The sequence below is a fragment of the Protopterus annectens genome, chromosome 1.part2 (genome assembly GCF_019279795.1).
Source record: "Protopterus annectens isolate FY-2018-M chromosome 1.part2, PAN1.0, whole genome shotgun sequence".
In the NCBI taxonomy this organism is placed as follows: domain Eukaryota; kingdom Metazoa; phylum Chordata; order Ceratodontiformes; family Protopteridae; genus Protopterus; species Protopterus annectens.
Genome location: NC_056727.1, coordinates 165,872,180 through 165,893,793, shown reverse-complemented (window position 1 = coordinate 165,893,793; position 21,614 = coordinate 165,872,180). Strand labels below are relative to the sequence as shown.

Sequence of the window (21,614 nt, the reverse complement as noted above, 5' to 3'; positions counted from 1 at the left end):
ATTTTTAGGTACCATTGAAGTTTCCTCATGTGCAGCTTTGCGCATGGGATTAAAAGAATGCAAGATGCCATGAATCCCAGAGCCTGCAGGATTTTCCTTGCAGTAAGCCTGGTACTTTTTGAAAGTATTTTGAAGTAATGAGATAGTTGCCCTTGTTTTTCTGGCGTAAGGTAAGCCATCTGGGTGTTTGTGTCCAAGTTGGCACCCAGGAAGGTTATTTTCTGAGAGGGTGTTAGCTTTGATTTCTCCTTGTTGATGGTGTATCCCAGAGAAAGCAGTAACCTTGTCACATATGCCAGGTGTTTCAGAAGTATGTGTTTGCTGTCCGATTGGATCAGGCAGTCGTCCAGATAACGGTAAATTTGTATCCCTTGAAGTCTGCAGTATGCAATCACTGATGCCAGGCACTTGGTGAATACTCTGCAATGCAGAGAATTGATAATGGTTTGAACCTGCAAGAAATCTGAGGTATCTTCTGCAACTTTGTCTTATTGGGACATGCAGGTATGCCTCCTTGAGGTCCAACGTTACCAGCCAGAACCCCTTGCCCAGCATGGGAAGGAGTTGCTGTAATGTGAGCATCTTGAATTTTGGCACGAGAAGAAATGTGTTTAGGATGGATAAGTCCAGTATGGGTCTCCAGTCGCTTCCTTTTCTTGGCACCAGAAAAAGCCTTGAATAAAAACCTTGTGCTTGTTGGTGCGTAGGTACCTTTTGTATAGCCCTCATGTTTAGGAGCTTTGTAATTTGCAGTTGTGCCTCTACCCTTTGATTTTGTGGTAGATTTGGCATGCCTCTCATTTTTGGAAGAGTGTGAAAATGGAATTTGTAGCCTCTGTTTATAATGTCCAGAATCCATTTGTCTGTTGTGACAATATGCCAATTGTTTGCAAATAGTGCCAGTTTCCCTCCCAAAGGTGCTGCCAGTTGAATTTTGCTTGGCATGGAAATGAGGGAGTCATTGAGTCTGTTTCCTGTACTGCTGTGCACTGTCATCACCACCTCTTGGTGCTGGTGATTGCCATTGTCTGCCTCTATAGGATCCTTGGGCTTGTCCTCTGCCCCTTCCGCGTCTGTATCTGCCTCTTTGGGGCTTGTCAGTGGTTGGAAAGGACCAGTTTTTTGAAGGCCAATTCCTGCTGAACCGTGGTGGCTGAACCTGTAAGCTTTGACAGTTTGCATAGATTTTGCTTTTTCTTCCATTTTACGTAATATATCCTCAGCATTAGCACCAAAAAGAACATCCTTATGTAAAGGTGCATCCAGAATTTTTGCTTTCACATGGTCTGGCAGATTTTGTTCCCTAAGCCATGCATGTCTGCGAATGACTGATCCGGTAGCGCCGATCTGCTGGAGGCCTCTAGGGCATCATAACCACATTGTAAAGTGTGCTTACCCACTTGCTCTGCACTATGCATCATATCCTGCAATTCTTTTATATCTGGTTGTTCAGGCTGTGACATTTTGGTCTTTAATTGTGATAACAGGAATTGTTGATATTTAATCATATGAAACTGGCAGTTTAAGGCCCTCATGGCTAGGGTGGCCGAGGTATAAACCTTCTTACCCCACCTTTCTAGAGATCTAGATTCCCTTTCCGCAGGAAGTGGATTCTTTTAATTCCTTTAGGGCCTTTTGAAATAGTTTCAGGGTCTGCATTATGGCCTTTTTAGAGGAACTGATGAGAATTAGGTACTCTGTAATACCTATCCGGCTTAACTGGTGCAGGAGGCAGAGAATCAGGATTAAGGCAGGCCTCCGAGTAAACATCATCTAGTACCTCCAAAACAGGGGGTATAGCCAGAGGTCTGTGCTGAGGTAACCAAAGAAATTCCCTAAGTCTTTTTTTGGAATCTGAAAAGTCTTGGCCTTCCCAATGGAAGTGTTCCCTCAAGGTGTGCAAGGTTTCCCCAAAAGAAAAATCCTCAGGGGGGGGATACAGAAGGAATGTACTGTTCTGCATCCGAATCCTCAAAAGGGGAGTAAGAGTGTTCCTCTGCATCAGAATGCTCTGATAAAATGGATCCCTGATCCGAAGAGGGGGATTCTTCCTCCACTCTGGGTCTCTTGCCATTTTAAGCATCTGCTTCTTAGGCATGGGTCCAGGAGATGGGCCTTGAGCAGCAGGCCTAGTGTGATGCCTGGCTGCTTTGGATTTAGTAAAGGCCTTAATAGAAAAAGAAGATGAAGGCCTAAAAACACCATGGGTGGAGGTGGATCTGTCCACATTAGTAGGCTCGACATAAGCCGGGGCTTCTGTTGTAGTCTGGGAAAGGGCCGATGACCCAGCGGCCTCGGGTACAGAAGACACCGCCAAAGGAGTGTCGTCGGTAGTCAGGGACTGCAAAGGCGTCGCTGAGAACCGGACCACGTAGCCTGTTTGGCGTGGTGTCGGTGGAGACCGCGGGCCTCGCATGTCGGTCCTTTTCTTGAGTTTTTGGATAAACGGTAGTCGGTGTCCGACATTTTATAGTCAAAAGCTTTACCAAAATAGTGTTGATAGTGCGTTTATTGAAGGTAGCGCCGAGTGGTCTGGGCCCAAACAAGGTATGCAAAGGGAATGGAAATCCTTATTATTTGCTTCCCACAAGAAATACAATTATTAACTTTTTCTGACATCGGTCTGAGGCAAGAAAAGTTTCCCCAATGGGGTACTTAGCTTTAATGAAGACTTGGGTTGAAATATTTCGTAATTCAGGAGCTGGCCGACCCGGCTTTGCGAACTGCTTCTGCTTCGGGCTTCGGGCACCGCGGGCAAAAAGACTGAAGAAGATGGCGTCGGCTGTGTCTTTTATACTCTAGCCTTCCTGACGTCAGAAGAGTGTGACAACAACCGACGCCGGACCAAGACTTTGGAATTCGGCCGACCGAGGGACCGCCTGCCGGCTGAAAACCCATATGTGATTACTGCAGCTGTAATGCACGATGAACATCATCTGGTTTTCCATGATGGGTATAGCAAAAACGAATGCAATGTTCTATCCATTTGGAAATAGTCTGTTTTGATATAGCCTTCCCTTGCGAAGCTGCAGCATAGGATACAAAGAGCTGGTCCAATTTTCTGAAAACCTTAGTTTTATCCAAGTAGTAACGAAGTTGCCTGTGAATGTCCAAGGAATGCAGGAGTCTTTCTCCTTTGTTCTGTGGATTTGGAAAGAAGGTGGGTAAGTGGATGGTTTGATTTAAAGCCACAGTGGATACCACCTTAGGCATGAAGGAAGGATTAGTTCGTAGAGAAACTGTCTTGATGGAAAATGAGGAAAGGTTCCACTGCCTTTAGTGCCTGCAGCTCTGAGACTCTTCTGGCTGAAGTTATTGCTAGCAGCAGGGCAGTCTTCCATGATATAAACTTTAGATCAGCAGAGAAAGCTGGTTCAAAGGGAGGTAGCGTAAGTTTTTCCAGAACAAAGTTGAGGTCCCAGGCTGGTGTAGGTGCCCTCCTGGGGGACCTAATGTTTTTTACCCCTCTGAGGAACTGCCTTAGAAGTGGATGGGAAAATAAGGGTGGATCCGTGTTGTAGTGGGCTGAAAGAGCTGATGCGTGGATTTTAATGGATGAAAAAAAGTCCTTTGTGCAACATCTCAGTTAAATACTGTAGAATCTGAGGCATGTGAGGCTGAAGGGTATTTTGGCCTTTAGCTTGGTTCCAGGCGCAAAACCTTTTCCATTTGTCCGAGTAGGCCTTCCTGGTGCTGGGCCTCCTAGCTTCCAGAATAACATCCATAACTGCTTGAGGAAGAGGAGCTGGCTGGATGCTTAGGTGATTTGCCATGCAGCCAAATTTAAGGTTTTGAGATGGCTGTGTAGAATCTGATTGTTTTGCTGTGTGAGCAAATGGGCAATTTGTGGTAAAATCCAAGGTGGGCCCTGGGCCATATTCCTTAATAGTTGGTACCAGTGCTGGCGTGGCCAGTCTGGGGCTATGAGTATCAGTCGTGGTCTCTCCTTTCTGACTTCCAGAAGCACCTTTGAGAGAAGAGGCAATGGAGGTAAGGCATATACTGTCAGGTTTTTCCAACTGAATGAGAGTGCGTCCACTTTCCAAGCTTGATGGTGAAGTGTCCTTGTACAAAATGTTGTTAGCTGATAGTTTTGGGGGCTGGCAAACAGGTCTATGTCTGGGAGGCCCCATTTTTAAGTTATCATTGCAAATACTTGTGGATCCAGTTTCCACTCGTGGGGATCCATGATGTTTCTGCTGAGGTCGTCTGCCAATGTGTTCTTTTTTCCTGGCAGGAATTGAGCTTGTAGCTGAACTTGGTAAGCCAGTGCTGTGTTAGGAGTGTGTACCCCCTTGTTTGTTTATGTACCACATTACTGTGGTGTTATCCGTCCTTATTGTAAGTTGTCCTGGATGTAAGAGGTTTTTGAAGGCTGTCAAGAGCATTCTGTACAGCTAGCATCTCTTTTTGATTGATGTGCAGATTCCTTTGATCTGCAGTCCATATGCCTTGAACGCACTGCCCTGCCATGTGTGCCCCCCAGGTGTAGTCCGATGCATTTGTTGTCATAGTTTGCCTGGCTGGGGGCAAGGTGAAAGGCTGACTCTTGTTGAGGTGACATGCCTGTGACCACCATAGAAACTCTTGTTGAAGGCAGGGAATGAGAGATATCATTGTGTCCAGGCTGTGGCTGTGTTGAGACCATACGCTTTTTAGGTACCACTGTAATTTCCTCATATGCAGCTTTGCAAATGGTATTAGTAGTATGCAAGATGCCATGAAGCCCAAGGCCTGCAGAATTTTTCTTGCAGGGAGTTGGGTCTTTGTTGCCATTGTTTTGAAATATTGAGTCAGTTGTAGTTGTTTGTCTGGCATCAGATAAGCTTTCTGGGCTGTTGTATTCAAGCTGGCACCCAGGAATGTAATATTTTGTGAGGGTACTAGTTTTGATTTCTTTTCGTTTACTGTGTACCCTAGGCAACTTAGAAGATGTTTTACAAAAGCCAGATGTTTTAAGAGGATGTCCTTGCTTTCTGCTTGGATGAGGAAGTCGTCCAGGTATGGGTATATTTGAATTCCTCTTTGTCTGCAGTATGCAATTACTGGTGCCAGGCATTTTGTGAAGACCCTGGGCGCAGTGGATAAGCCAAAGGGCAGTGCAGAGAACTGGTAATGGGTTGAACCTGCAATGAAACTGAGGTATCTTCTGCAACTTTGTCTGATAGGGACATGCAGGTATGCCTCCTTGAGGTCCAACGTTACTAGCCATGCTTTCTTGCCCAACATGGGAAGAAGCTGCTGTAGTGTTAGCATCTTGAATTTGGGTACTTGTAAGAAGGTGTTTAGAATTGAAAGGTCCAGAATTGGTCTCCAGGCATTGTCCTTTCTGGGGACTAGAAAGAGTCTTGAGTAAAATCCTTGGCCTTGCTCCCGTGTAGGTACCAGTTGAATGGCTCATGTCCATGAGAGCTGTAATTTGTTTTTGTGCCTCTGCCCACTGATTTTGTGGCAGGTTTGGCATTCCTCTTTTCATTGGCAAGGTCTGGAAATGGAATCTGCATCCTCGTGAAATTATGTCTAGGACCCATTTGTCCTTTGTGACGATGTGCCAGTTGTCTGAAAAAAGTGCTAAGTTTCCTCCCAAGGGAGCTGCCAAGAGAGTCTTGCTTGGCCATATGAGGTTTAAGTCATTGAGTTTGCCTTCTAGTAGTTTGGGACCTGTCTTCTCCTCCCTTCTGTGTTGCAGTGCCCCATTGTCGAGGTTTGTAGTGGGCTTGTGGGTGTCCTCTGCCTCTTGGGCATCTGCATTTACCCCTCTGTGGTCTGTCAGTAGCTGGAAAGGACCAATTTTTTGTTGGCCAATTTCTGCTGAAGCGAGGGGGCTGTACCTGTAGAAAATCTTTGACCGTCTGCATAGATTTTGCCTTATCCTCCATTTTCTTTAAGACGACTTCTGCTTTAACTCCAAATAGGACATCCTGCTGTAAGGGTGGATCTAGAAGCTTTGCTTTAACATGATCAGGCAGAGTTTGTTCCTTTAACCAAGCATGCCTACGTATAACAGACCCAGTAACAGCTGCTCTGCAGGAAGCCTCCAAAGAATCAAATCCACATTGTAAAGTATGTTTGCCCACCTGTTCAGCTGCATGCAACAGATCCTGCATTTCTTTCAATTCAGACTGTTGAGGGAGTGTGCTCATTTTTTGTCTTAATTGAGACATCAGAAATTGCTGGTATTTTAGCATGTGAAATTGACAATTTAGTGCTCTCATAGCTAGAGTGGCTGAGGTGTAAACCTTTTTCCCCCACCTGTCTAGTGGAGTCCCTTTCAGAGGGTACAGGATTTTTCGCCACAGAAGCCTTAGCCCCTTTGGGACCCTGGGAGATAGTCTCTGGATCAGCAACAGGGCTTTTATAAAAGAATTTGTGGGAGTCAGGCACTCTATAATATCTGTCTGGTTTGGCTGGAGCAGGAGACAGAGAATCTGGATTCAAACTAGATTATAAGTAAACATCATCCACAATGTCTAAAACTGGGGGGATAGCAAGAGGTCTGTGCTGGGGGAGTAAAAGAAACTCTCTGAGCCTTTTCTTTGAGTCAGAGTAGTCCTGACCTTCCCAGTGAAAATGTTCCCTCATAGTGTGTAAAGTTTCTCCAAAGGAGTAGTCTTCAGGGGGAGAAGCTGAGGGAATGGAATCCTCAGCATCAGAATCTTCATAAGGGGGAAAAGAGCAATCTTGGTCCTCAGAGGAGCCTGAGGAAATAGACACTTGATCAGAGGAGACATAATTTTCCTCTTGTCTAGGCCTTTTGTCGGGGGGGGGTTGGGAACCCCTGATTAAAGAGATCAAATCTTCAGCCATTTTAAGCATCTGTTTCTTAGGCATGGGGCCTTGAACTGGAGACTGAAGTGCAGTCTTTTTTGGCTTAATAGGAGTCTTAAGCTTAGGATACATTTTTATGGTGAGCGTCGTCGGTCTGAAGACACCTTCAGAAACCAAAGGTGGTTCTGCAGCACCGACATCTCTTTCTGCAGTGTCATCGGTAGGGGCTAAAGAAAATGGCTGCATCGACCTAGCACTCTCCGCTAAAGGCTCCGAAGCGGTCTCAGGTTCCAAATCTGCGGTAACCAGGGGCTGCGTAGGAGCCTCACTGAAAACCGGTGAACCGGAGACCGGCCCAGCCGAGGCCACGGAGTCTGGCTTGGGTCTAGGCTGCCTGTCCTTATCCTTGCGTTTTTTGTGCACGCCGGTAGTCGGTTGCTCCGACAGCATTGTGTAGTTAAATTTTCTACCGAAGTAGTGTCGTGTGAAATCAAAGCGTCTTTTTATAGTATGCTTATTGAACCTAGCACAAAAGCGACAATCAGTGACGTCGTGGTCTGGGCCTAGACAAGGTATACAGTAAGAATGAAAATCCTTATGAGGTATTTGCTTCCCACAAGAAATACAATTGTTAACTTTTTCTGACATCGGTCTGAGGCAAGAAAAGTTTCCCCAACGGGGTACTTAGCTTTACTGAAGACTTTGGATCTGAAATTCGACTTCGAAAATCTCAGGAGTCGGCCGACCGGCACTTGCAAACTGCTTCTGCTTCGGGCACCGCGCGGCAAGAAAGACTAAAGAAAATGGTGTCGGATGCATTATATATACCCCTGGCACACTGACGTCAGGGAAGAAGCGACAGCAACCGATGCCGGACCAAGACTTTGGAATTCAGGCCGACTGCGGGACCACCTGACGACAAGATAACATCAAGTGTGATGACTGCAGCAGGGTAACACGATGAACATCTATCTCCATGAGGATCTTGGAAAGGACCCTGGGACTTCTTGAACCACATTTTCCACCTCCCCGTTGATTCCCGGAAAAGGTCCTTCGAGGGAAAAATGCACTCCCACTGCTTAGAGGTTCTTTCCATCTTGCCCACACCTGCAGTGTGTGTTCTTTATCTTAGGGTTTAACAAAGAGCTTTCGTCAAAAGTTGCATTGACAAAAGAGGACTTGTAGGGCTCTGCAAAGTCACACACAGCCATCCAAGTGTGCCTCCTACTGGAAATGCCTGAACCTGTCATCTCTGAGATACCTTCAGCTGCATGTGAAATGAGCCTCATGGATGAATTAGTAATTGACTGTAGGGTAGCCAACTGCAAGGTCACAGAGGTCTGAGCCTCAGAAGTACTGGTCCCAGTGAGGCATTTGGAGAGTTCCTTAATTAAATCTCTCTGAAAACTAGTGAAGTGTGTCAAATAATTCAGCGATTTGAGTGCAAATGTCAGTGAAGTATAAACATGCTTCCAAATTTGTAAAACGCCTGGATTCCTTGTTAGGGGGATGGACACAAGAACTCTGTTCCGCAAGTTCTTTCTTGCTAGCCACCACCAATACCATGACATCTACCAATACTCCCTTGGTCCAAAACTCCATTCCTTTAGCTGGTGCAAAAATCCGGTCTGGTCTCTTGGGGATCGGCTCAACTGCGTCTGGCTCCTTCCCCACCCACACAGAAATCAAGTCAATGAGCTTATCGGTGGGCAGAGTCACCCAGGAGGTAGACGGGCTAAACCCAAAAGCTTCCTCTTGGGAAGGGTTATCAGTAGACCAACCACCCCTCTCCTTAAGGATCTCTAGGATCTCTCCACAGGAGATGTCACTGGGTGGTGATCTTGGAGAAATAAGTCGATGGACCTGAGAAGCCACACTTCTGCCCCATTGGCTCCCCCTTCATCGAAGGCAATCCACCAGAGTCAGACGTCAGAGCTGGACTATCCAATGTCAAGGCTCAGAGGGGCAGAGACTGCTCCAACAACTTCAGAGTAGACTCCAACGCCTCGGATCCAACAGGGACGCTTCAGGTCAGACAGTCATCGACTCTGACCCACTCTGAGCTGGTGCACTTAAAGAAGGCCTCTGAGCTGAAGATACTATGATCTTCGGGTCTGACTTAGATGTTCTTGGAAAACTCAGATCCAAGGGCTCCAAAAGCATGGGTCGGATCAGAGAAGGAGATGAGATAGGTGGAGTAGTGCTAGTAAGGGCTTCCTGACCCAAAGAGGTAAGAGCCAGAAGAACTTACATCTGTATTTGTGCAAAGAGAAAATTCCTCATCATTCTATCCACATCGGCTTCAGTCAGGTTTCTGGAAAACTGAGATGATGAGGCCACAGAAGGGGACCTGGAATGCGGTGAGCTTCAAGGAATGGTGATGGGACCTAAGAGGGTACCAAATCTAAGGAAAAAAAGTATCTAGTCTAAGGTAATGGCTTCGGATCCAAGGAAGCCAATCTGGTGCCTGATTACTGGCTTTGGAGAAGGAGCAAGTTTGGGATTAGACTTTTTTGTTTCAAGTGTGGAGGCTCTACCATTGGATCAGAGGAAGAGCCGGCCGGATCCGAAGGCCTTTTTAAAAGTTCCTTCATCATCAATTTGGGAGGCTGAGCCCCAGATAGAGTATCTGAGAAAGTAGAAGGAAGCAAACCCTTTAAAATGAGTTTGTTTTTGAGGTCCACTATGGCCTGAGGATTAAATGACTTACAAATATCACAATCCTTTTGAAGGTGTTCAGAGCCTACAAAAATAAACACACAGGGTGTGCACATCAGAAACGGGCAACTTATGACTGCACTTCTTGCACTTTTTAAAACCAGATGTTTTTTTCTTTTTTTTTAAACATTAAAAGGGAAAGGAGATGCCAAAAATGATATTGAAGAAATACACTAGAAGTATAAAAGGGGATAGAAGAAAACCTTTACCAACAGTGGTACCAAAGAATTACACTAGCGTCTAAATAGGGAGGTAAATAAAGTAAACTATATAGAAAGTAAAAAAAAGTATTAAGATAATAGCCCAAAACAAAACAAAACCAAAAAGAAAAAAACTTATCTCGTCATTGAACAAACTAAGCTTGAGAGCACACAGTGACCACATCCATACGTTAAAGCGGCAAATGTGAGCTAAGGTATGTTAGGGGATAGAGCATTATTGGTAAGGGAGGAGCTTGAGAGTTTTCTAGTGGCCATGAGCTGTAAATAAAATGGCCGAGTTGAATCCGTACTCAACTGTTGAGGAATGAATGAAAAATTATCACCTTTTATTTCAGAACTGACAAGTGTAGGCAACAAACTAAATCCAATCCAAGGTACCCCAGAAAAGAAACTGCACCAGACAACATACTAAGCAAACTCTCAACAAAAACATGGTTATTACTGCAAACATTGCAATAATGAAAAATAATGTGTTATTTTAAGGACCTACCTGTGCATGAAACATAGCCAAGCCTTTAGCAGTATGCATTGGAATAAGCACTTTTATCAGAAACTGTTTGTGCTCAGCCTTCAATGGCAATGCAAATCCATTGATAATACTGAAAGAAAAAACAAAACGTATTTTATTAAGACACCTAAATAAGTAAACCGTTTAACTTCCTGTCTAAGTTAATCATTATCATTATGTTGGTCATAAGGAAACTACTCATACTGAACTCACTCAAACTATTTCTCCTTCCACACAATAATCAGCCGAATAGAGATATGCACCTGACACTGCCAGATCTTACCTCACATCATCAACATTATACTAGACAATAGTCCGAATACAGAGATATGGGGTCAAAATGGAGGAATGAAAAGTCCGCAAGCAAAGGAGAGTAGTAGTGCTGAAATTGAATTCATCCTCAAGTCTTGGTGAGTATCTTCATGAGGTGGACCCCGTTTTCACAAAACCTCACCAAGGTGACACTGATGTATAGACTGTATTTATATAGCATATATCATGGATAGAAGTAAGTCAGAAATAAAAAAAAAAAAAAAAGGATAGCTGGGTGCACAAGACCCAGGATAAAAAAAGTACCCAATCCTGGTAGGCGCACTGGTGCCAGGACTGAAGAAGATGACAGTGTAGAATCCTCAAAACATGAAAACAGCACTACAACAGGGTCAGGTCAGGCCCAGGGGGAGGATGGCCCCCATGTTGTAGAAGGAAGTAGAAGTCCACAAAAATCACAAAAACTGGTACGCCTAAGAAGAGCCATAAAGACAATAAAGTGGACTACTGAGGATAAGAAAGAAATTATATATTGTTACTGTTTTGTAAAAAGCCTAGAATTTCCAGATACAAGGTATACAAAACGATTAAGAGAGAAATTAGAGGAGAGAAAAATCCTTCCGCAAGAAAAATGGTCAGAAGCTTCTAATGATTTATATTCATTAATACAACAGATTTGTGAAAAACAGTATATAGATCAAGAAACCTTGATCTGTTTGGAAAAGGAAGCATCTGAGGAAGTGCAAAATATAAACAACAAAACCAAGAGATGTTTGAAAAGTATAAAAAAAGAAATATGGCCATGGGAAAGAGAGATTTGATATGATGCAATATTTATGCAAAGAAGAAAGCCAAATTAATCAATGTAAAGAAAGTAGCACCAAAGATATTTGAAGAGAAATACAGGCAAAGGCATCCAGATATGGAAAATTTCACAATTAAAAAAACATATTACAAAGATGGAAAATAGAAAAGAAGACCAGCAAAGTAGAAGTTAAAAACAATAGAAGTTGAAATTATGGAGTGTCTGCGAAGTGAAGGATTTGACGTAGAAGGTCTAAAACACGGGTTACATCACAGTAGGATGGAGCAAGTCGCCAAAGCAGGGAGAAACAGGTAGATCCGAAGAAGAAATATGGACATCGAAAAAAACAGATTTAATATGGTGTAATATTTATGCAAAGGAGAAAGCAAAAATAATCAATACAAAAACAGAAGCACCAAAGATATGTGAAGAGAAATACAAAGGAATCCGGAAATGGAAAACTTTACAATACAAAACATAAGACAAAGAGGAAAAGGAGATTAGTAATGGAAAAGTCAAAGAAATAGAAACAGGGGTACCTGCAAAGGGAAGGATTTAATGTAGAAAATCTAATTCAGAAAGCATCATAACAGGCTAGGGTAATGGATATCCAAATTAAGGGAAAACCTGTGGAACAGGAAGCAATTAGTCAGGTGCTATATGAAGATAATTTGGAGCCTTCCACAGGAAACCAGTATAAATGTTCACTTGAAGTTAGGCAGCAAGGGAAGGAACAAGAAACTGTTGAAACTCTTGACGCAGTCAATGTTGAGTGATAGGCCAGTGAGTCCCCATATGACAGAGCAACAGACGGCACAGGATGAAATTGATGAGACTGTCACAGGAAGATAATACAGAACCTTCTACAGAATGCCCGCAGGAATTGGAAAACAAGGAATATGCCCTCAGTTTGGAAGAAAATGAGCTAAGAGAACTGCTTGATTTAATAGACATGGAAAGATATATCAAGACCAATGACAGAAATAGACTGCAGAATGTTAATAAAACCCAAAAAGTTAGAAGTCTGATAAAAAAAAATGAACACAGTGATTAGGACTGTTCATAGAGATCCATGCAATATAACAGAAGTAAACAGGATACATTACTGTGCAGCTAAATTAATAACTGATAAAGTTCGACCACAAGAAAACAGGGCAGTGAGGGAAAGGAAGGGGAGAAATCGAATATCATCATGGAAATATTGAACAGAAAAAATTTATAAAGCAATTAAGCCAAGAAGTGTCACTGTTAGAAGACTATAGAAGAGGGAAGAGAACAACAAAATACTAAGAAAGATAGATGTGATAAAAGCAATACCCAATATTAGAACAGATCAGGATTTATCATGCACTATCACAAACAGCAAACTAAAAATGTCAGTACAGGCAGAAAAACTTAGAAGATACAAAGATAAATATGAAGGACAAATGCAAAATATTCAATTTATTGAGGACCCAAAAAAGCTTTATATAGAACTGGGAAATAAGGTAAAAGGAATGGAAAGACCATCAAAAAAAGAAGCAATAGATACATTTTGGAGAAGTATCTATGAAGATCCTGTGGAACATAAAGATGCAAAATGGATAGAAGTAATAAAAGAAAGAATAAGAAGTTTAAAGGTACAGGATATGAAACGGGATGAAGTAACAGCTAGAAAGATTGAAATAAAGTTAAGAAAAGCCACTAATTGGAAAACCACAGGCTCAGATGCACTACCTAACTTCTGGTTAAAAGTATTAACATCTTTACAAGAAGATTTAGTCATGAGTAAGAATTATTTATATGCGCACCCAGAAAGTACAGTTGGGTACACTTACCATAAATGTAGATGCGCGAGTGTATTCACTGTTGCAGTCATCACACTTGGGTTATCCTGCCAGGGGTAGCTCTCAGTCAGCCTGAATACCAGAGGCTTAGTATTCTGCGTCGGTTGCTGTCACTCCAGGACTGACGTCAGGTTGTCAGTAGTATAAAGTCAGGCAGTCGACGTCATTACATCAGTTTTTATTGCCCCAACTGTCAGGAGCCCCCAAATAGGGAGCTAGGCTATGGTGGAAGAACATCACCAGTAGAAAGTAAATACCAAAAATTCCCTGTAAGGAGAGAGGAAGAGAAAGAGAGAGTGAGATAGAAAGACAAGGGGGGTGGAGGGTGGGAAACCAGGACTGCAACAGTGAATACACTCGAACATCTACATTTATGGTAAGGGTACACAAAGTACAGTTGTATACACTTAACATAAATGTAGATGTTCGAGTGTATTCACTGTTGCAGTCATCACACTTGAGTTATCTGCCTGCAGGCAGCCCTTAGCCAGCCCTAATACCAGAGTCTTGGAATTTCTGCATCGGATGCTGTTGTCTCTTCCATGATGTCAGGTCATTATGGGTATAAAACATGCAGCCGACGCCATTACATCAGTTTTTCTTGCCCCAGATGTCAGGACCCCCAAAATAGGAAGCAATTACATGGTGTGGAACACTTACAGTAAAAAGTAAATACCATTGCCATAAAATACGGCCAGAAAGAGGATAGGTAGAAAGAATAGAAAAGTCAGGGGGGCTGGAGGGAGGGTAACCAGGACTGCAACAGTGAATACACTCGAACATCTACACTTATGGTAAGTGTACACAACTGTACTATGTTCTTTGCGTTTCACTGTTACAGTCATCACACTTGGGTTGATTCCCAAAGCTGAGGAAGGGTGGAGGCAGTCAAGAAGTATCGGGGCTGGCTATTAGGCCTTGTAAGACTGCTGTGGCAAATCCAGCTCTGGATTTAGAAAAAATAGGCAAGTGGTAATGCTTGGTAAAGGTGTATACAGAACTCTATGTTGCAGCTTCCAGGATATCCCTGGTAGGGACCCCCCTGAGAAATGCTGTAGAGGTTGAGGCAGCCTTAGTGGAATGAGTTCTGATCCCCTGTGGGGTAGGATTTCCATGGTGTTTGTAAAAGAAATGGATGCAGTGTGCTATCCATTTGGAAATGGTTGGTTTTGAAATGGCTTTTCCCTCTGCCCCTGTAGCAAAAAGTACAGTTTTGTACCTACCATAAATGTAGATGTTCGAGTGCTGATACAGCTGCAGTAATCACAGATGGGTTTTCAGCCGTCAGGCGGTCCCTCGGTCGGCCGAATTCCAAAGTCTTGGTCCGGCGTCGGTTGTTGTCGCCTACTCTTCTGACGTCAGGAAGGCCAGAGTATATAAGACACAGCCGACGCCATGTTCTTCAGTCTTTCTTGCCCCAGATGTCAGGTGCCCCCCAAAAGGAAGGCAATACATAAATAAAGCTAACCCACAAATGTAAGCAAATAAAACATAGCAGGATAACCCAGTCAGCAGGTATGAAGAGGTATTCAGGCCCCATGGCCTTACCAAGTGGGGAAGGAGGGTGGGAAACCTGTACTGCAGCTGTATCAGCACTCGAACATCTACATTTATGGTAGGTACAAAACTGTACTATGTTCATCGTGCATACAGCTGCAGTAATCACAGATGGGTAGAGTCCCAAAGCTATGCATAGGGTGGTAGGTACTATAAGGAACTGGGTTGAGCTAGAATGCCCTGCAAAACAGCAGTGGCAAAGCCTGCTCTTGTTCGGGAATATAAGGGCAGATGGTAGTGTTTTGTGAAGGTATGTACAGAACTCCAAGTGGCTGCCTCCAAGATATCTTTAGTAGGCACACCTCTGAGGAAGGCTGTAGAGGTGGCTGTGGCCCTGGTGGAGTGAGATCTGATGCCAGTAGGGACCGGTTTCCCATGATAGGAGTAAGAAAAGCGTATGCAGTGACCAATCCACTTGGAAATGGTCTGTTTGGTAACAGGTTTCCCTGGACCCCCCACAGCATAGGACACAAAGAGTTGGTCTGATTTCCTGAAGGGCTTTGTTCTGTCCAAATAGTAACGTAGCTGCCTATGGATGTCTAACGAGTGAAGCAGCTTTTCCCCTTTGTTTTGAGGGTTAGGGTAAAAGGTAGGAAGGTGTATTGCTTGGTTTAAGGCTACCCTAGATACCACTTTAGGCATAAAAGAAGGGTTGGTACGAAGGGAAACCCTGTCCTGATGGAAGATGAGGAAGGGCTGCACCGCCATGAGGGCCTGTAGCTCAGAAACTCTACGAGCTGAAGTGATGGCCAGAAGGAAAGCTGTTTTCCAGGACAAATATTGTAAATCTGTTGAAGCAGCAGGTTCAAAGGGAGGCAATGTTAATTTTTCTAGTATGTATGGTCCCAAGCTGGTATTGGTTGTTTCCTTGGAGGTCTTATGTTCTTAGCCCCTCTGAGGAATTGTCGTAAGAGTGGGTGTGAGAATAAAGGGGGTTCCGTGTTGAATTCTGCAGAAATTGCTGAGGCATGTATTTTGATTGAGGAAAAAGAAAGTCCACTGCTCAGTAGTTCAGCCAGGTACTGTAAAACCTGAGGCAAGTTCAATTTTCTAGGGTCCTGCCCTCTTTTCTCATTCCAACAGCAAAACCGCTTCCATTTTGCAGAGTAAGCTTTTCTAGTAGATGGTCTTCTGGCCTCCAAAATGACATCCTGCACCTCCTTGGAGAGTAGAGTTTGATGTGGTGTTAAGGAATTTTCCATGCAGCGAGGTTGAGAGTTTTCAGCTGGCTGTGAAGGGTTTTGAGATTGTTCTGCGTCAGCAGTAGAGGTATTAGAGGCAGGGACCAGGGAGGAGTATGTGTTAGACTCCTCAGTAGTGGATACCAGTGTTGCCTTGGCCAGTCTGGAGCAATCAGTATCATCCTCGGCTTGTCTGTTCTTGCTTTCAAAAGTACCTTGGGCAGAAGAGGTAGAGGTGGGAATGCATAAACTGTCCAGGTTGTCCAACTGAAGGAAAGGGCGTCCACTTTCCAGGCCTTTGGATGGAAGGTCCTTGAGCAAAACCTTTTCAATTGATGGTTTCTGTGGGAGGCGAAAAGATCTATATCTGGCCTCCCCCACGCTTGGACTATCTCTGTAAACACCTGTGGATGTAGCTTCCATTCGTGTGGATCTGTCATATTTCTGCTCAGAGTGTCTGCCAGTGTGTTTTCCATCCCTGGCAAGTACTGTGCTTGAAGTTCGATTTGTCTTTCCAGAGCCAAGCTCCAAAGAGTCATGGCAAGTCTGCACAAGGGCAGTGAGTTCCTCCTTGTTTGTTTATGTACCACATTACTGTGGTGTTGTCTGTTCTTATGAGCAATTGTCCTGGATGCAGGAAGTCCTTGAAGGCTGTGATTGCATTTATTACTGCCAGCATTTCTTTTTGATTGATGTGAAGGTGCTTTTCTTTTTGGGGTCATCTGCCCTGAATGCACCTGTCCTTCATGTGCGCCCCCCAGGCGTAATCTGAGGCGTCTGTGGTTATGACTTGTGCTGCTTGAGGCTTGCAGAATGGGAGGCCTGTGTTTACTTGACATGCTTGGGCCCACCATAGGAATTCCTTTTGTAGACAGGGAATTATTGGAATACTTGCTTCCAAGCTGTGACTGTGTTGAGACCATAGGTTTTTTAGGTACCATTGAAGTTTCCTCATGTGCAGCTTTGCACATGGGATTAGAAGAATGCAAGATGCCATGAATCCCAGAGCCTGCAGGATTTTCCTTGCAGTAAGCCTGGTACTTTTTGCTAGCATTTTGAAGTAATGAGATAGTTGCCCTTGTTTTTCTATTGTAAGGTAAGCCATCTGGGTGTTTGTGTCCAAGTTGGCACCCAGGAAGGTTATTTTCTGAGAGGGTGTTAGCTTTGATTTCTCCTTGTTGATGGTGTATCCCAGAGAAAGCAGTAACCGTGTCACATATGCCAGATGTTTCAGTAGTATATGTTTGCTGTCCGCTTGGATCAGGCAGTCGTCCAGATAAGGGTAAATTTGTATCCCTTGAAGTCTGCAGTAGGCAATCACTGATGCCAGGCACTTGGTGAATACTCTGGGCAGTAGATAAGCCAAAGGGCAATGCAGAGAATTGATAGTGGATTGAACCTGCAAGAAATCTGAGGTATCTTCTGCAGCTTTGTCTGATAGGGACATGCAGGTATGCCTCCTTGAGGTCCAATGTTACCAGCCAAAACTCCTTGCCCAGCATGGGAAGAAGTTGCTGTAATGTGAGCATCTTGAATTTTGGTACGAGTAGAAATGTGTTTAGGATGGATAAGTCCAGAATGGGTCTCCAGTCGGTTCCTTTTCTTGGTACCAGGAAAAGCCTTGAATAAAAACCTTGACCTTGTTGGTGCGTAGGTACCTTTTGTATAGCCCTCATGTTTAGGAGCTTTGTAATCTGCAGTTGTGCCTCTACCCTTTGATTTTGTGGTAGGTTTGGCATGCCTCTCATTTTTGGAAGAGTGTGAAATTGGAATTTGTAGCCTCTGTTTATAATGTCCAGTATCCATTTGTCTGTTGTGACAATATGCCAATTGCTTGCAAATAGTGCTAGTTTCCCTCCCAAAGGTGCTGCCAGCTGAATCTTGCTTGGCATGGAGATGAGGGAGTCATTGAGTTTGCTTCCTGTACTGTTGTGCACTGTCTTCACCACCTCTTGGTGCTGGAGATTGCCATTGTCTGCCTCTATATGACCCTTGTGATTGTCCTCTGCCCCTTCCGCGTCTGTATCTGCCTCTTTGGGGCTTGTCAGTGGCTGGAAAGGACCAGTTTTTTGATGGCCAATTCCTGCTAAATCGTGGTGGCTGTACCTGTAAGAAAGCTTTGACAGTTTGCATAGATTTGGCTTTCTCTTCCATTTTTCGTAATATATCCTCAGCATTAGTACCAAAAAGAACATCCTTTTATAAAGGTGCATCAAGAAGTTTTGCTTTCACATGATCAGGCAGATTTTGTTCCCTAAGCCAAGCATGTCTGCGAATGACTGATCCTGTAGCGGCCGCTCTACTGGAGGCCTCTAGGGCATCATAACCACATTGTAAAGTGTGTTTACCCACTTGTTCTGCACTATGCATCATATCCTGTAACTCTTTTAAATCTGGTTGTTCAGGTTGAGACATTTTGTTTTTTAACTGTGATAACAGGAACTGTTGATATTTAATCATATGAAACTGGCAGTTTAAGGCCCTCATGGCTAGGGTGGCCGAGGTATAAACCTTCTTACCCCACCTTTCTAGAGATCTAGATTCCCTTTCAGCAGGAAGTGGATTCTTAGCAGTGGAGGCCTTAATTCCCTTAGGGCCTTGAGAAATGGTTTCGGGGTCTGCATTATGGCCTTTGTAGAGGAATTGATGAGAACTAGGTACTCTGTAATATCTATCAGGCTTAACTGGTGCAGGAGGCAGTGAATCAGGATTAAAGCAAGCCTCCGAATAGGCATCATCCAGTACCTCCAAAACAGGAGGAATAGCCAAAGGTCTATGCTGAGGTAACCAAAGAAATTCCCTAAGCCTTTTCTTGGAGTCTGAAAAGTCTTGGCCTTCCCAGTGGAAGTGTTCCCTCAAGGTGTGCAAGGTTTCCCCAAAAGAAAAATCCTCAGGGGGGGATACAGAAGGAATAGACTGCTCTGCATCCGAATCCTCAAAAGGGGAATAAGAGTGTTCCTCACCATCAGAATGCTCTGATAAAATGGATCCCTGGTCAGAAGAGGGGGATTCTTCCTCCACTCTGGGTCTCTTGTCCGGAGGGGCCTGAGATCCTCTGATAAGAGTGATAAGATCCTCAGCCATTTTAAGCATGTGTTTCTTAGGCATGGGTCCAGGAGATGGGCCTTGTGCAGCAGGCCTAGTGTGATGCCTGGCTGCTTTGGATTTAGTAAAGGCCTTAATAGAGAAAGAGGATGAAGGCCTAAATACACCATGGGTGGATGTAGATCTGTCCACATTAGTAGGCTCGACATAAGCAGGGGCTTCGGTTGTAGTCTGGGAAAGGGCCGAAGAACCAGCGGTCTCGGGTACAGAAGACACCGCCGAAGGAGTGTCGTTGGTAGTCATGGACTGCAAAGGCGTCTCACTGAGAACCGGACCACGTGGAGCCTGTTTCGGCGTGGTGTCGGTGGAAACCGCGGTCCTCGCCTGGCGGTCCTTTTCCTTGCGTTTTTTGGATAAAACGGTAGTCGGAGTATCTGACGACATTTTATAATCAAAAGCTTTACCAAAAAAGTGTTGGGCGAACTCCACCCGACGCTTGATAGTGCGTTTATTGAAGGTAGCGCAAAAGCGACAGCCCGAGACGTAGTGGTCTGGGCCCAAACAGGGTATGCAAAGGGAATGGAAATCCTTATGCGGTATTTGCTTCCCACAAGAAATACAATTATTAACTTTTTCTGACATCGGTCTGAGGCAAGAAAAGATTCCCCAACGGGGTACTTAGCTTTAATGAAGACTTCGGTTCCAAATATTTTTCGTAATTCAGGAGCTGGCCGACCGGCACTTGCGAACTGCTTCTGCTTCGGGCACCGCGTGGCAAAAAAGACTGAAGAACATGGCGTCGGCTGTGTCTTATATACTCTGGCCTTCCTGACGTCAGAAGAGTAGGCGACAACAACCGACGCCGGACCAAGACTTTGGAATTCGGCCGACCGAGGGACAGCCTGACGGCTGAAAACCCATCTGTGATTACTGCAGCTGTATGCACGATGAACATCTGACTAGCAGCTGGTCAGATTTTCTTAAAGGTTTAGTTCTGTTAAGGTAGAACCTGAGCTGTCTGTGCACGTCCAAGGAGTGCAGAATCCTTTCCCCTTTACTCTGAGGATTAGGGAAAAAGGTCGATAAATGGATGGATTGGTTTAAAGCCACACTGGATACCACCTTGGGCATAAATGATAGGTTAGTCCTGAGAGAAACCCTGTCCACATGGAAAATAATGAAGGGCTCCACAGCCATTAATGCCTGTAACTTGGACACTCTTCTTGCTGAAGTGATGGCTAGAAGTAAGGTTGTTTTCCAAGAAAGGAACTTTAACTCTGCTTCAGCAGCAGGCTCAAAAGGGGGAAGCGTGAGCTTCTCTAGTACAAAGTTAAGGTCCCAGGCATGGGTGGGAGCTCTCCTCAGGGCCTTAAATTATTAGCTCCTCTCAGGAACTGTTTGATGAAAGGGTGTGAAAATAGAGGTGGCTCAGTATTGTAATGAGCTGAGATGGCAGAGGCATGAATTTTAATAGATGAGAAGTATAGGCTTTTGTGGAGTAGCTCTGCTAGGTAACCCAGAATTTGAGGTAAGGTGGGCAACAGCTGTGTCCTTTCCTTGAGATTGGCTCCAAGAACAATATCTTTTCCACTTTTCTGAATAGGATTTCCTAGTACTAGGCCTTCTGGCCTCAAGGATGACGTCCATCACCTGTTTGCTGAGGGTTGCTGGTGGTGCATTCAGGGAATAAGCCAGGCTGCAAGGTTCACGGTTCACAGATCTGGATGCAAAATCTGTCCCTCCTGCTGGGACAGCAGGGAGGGGGTCTGATGTAGGTGCCATGGTGGCACTGCTGTCAGACTGCGCAGGAGTGGGTACCAGTGCTGGCATGGCCAGTCTGGGGCAATAAGGACTGTCCTTGGCCTGTCCTGTTTGATTTTGAGTAGTACTTTTGAGAGGAAGGTCAGAGGGGGAAAGGCATAAATTGAGCGGTTTACCCATGTAAAGGATAAGACATCCACTTTCCATGCATGGCTGTGAGGATTTCTGGTACAAAATTTGCTCAATTGATGGTTTAGGGAGGAGGCAAAGAGGTCCACCTCTGGAGTCCCTCACCCATGGATTAGAAGTTTGAATGAGTTGGGGTCCAGCTTCCACTCGTGTGACTCCAGCTGATTTCTGCTCAAGTCGTCTGCAAGTGAATTTTGTTTGCCTGGCAGGAATTGAGTTTGCAGTTGCAACTTGGTTGCTCAAGGCTGTGTTCCACAGGGCCATGGCTAACCTGCAGAGTGGGAAGGAATGAGTTTCCCCCTGCTTATTTATGAACCACATAACTGTGGTGTTGTCTGTCTTTATCCGGAGTTGTCCTGGAAGGATAAGGTATTTGAAGGATGTCAGAGAACGCTGTACAGCTAACATTTCTTTTTGATTGATATGCAGGGGAATTTGTCCTGGGCTCCATTTGCCTGCCATGTGAGCCCCCCCACGCATAGTCTGATGCATCTGTTGTCAGGGTTTCGGCGGCAAGGGGTTGATTGAAAGGAAGTCCCTTGTTGGGGTTGCGTGCCTCTGCCCACCAAAGGAACTCTGCCCTTAGACAAGGAATTACTGGAAAGTACAGTTGTGTACACTTACCATAAATGTAGATGTTCGAGTGTATTCACTGTTGCAGTCATTACATTTGGGTAGTCTTGGGTCCTGCATCGGCTGCTGTCGCCTGTTCCCTGACGTCAGGTCGTCAGGGGTATAAAAGAAGCAGCTGACGCCATTTTCTTC

The 21,614-nt window shown here is 44.6% G+C and overlaps 1 protein-coding gene across 1 annotated transcript in view; it reads right to left on the bottom strand.

Annotated features, from left to right (window-relative positions):
• Positions 1-21,614, bottom strand: part of PPP2R5A (protein phosphatase 2 regulatory subunit B'alpha) — a gene marked incomplete in the record, with an annotated part of 2,279,188 nt that overhangs the window by 960,639 nt on the left and 1,296,935 nt on the right. Inside the window, 1 exon segment of the mRNA XM_044055395.1 lies at positions 10,198-10,306. Within this exon segment, the coding sequence (XP_043911330.1) occupies positions 10,198-10,306 (109 nt within the window).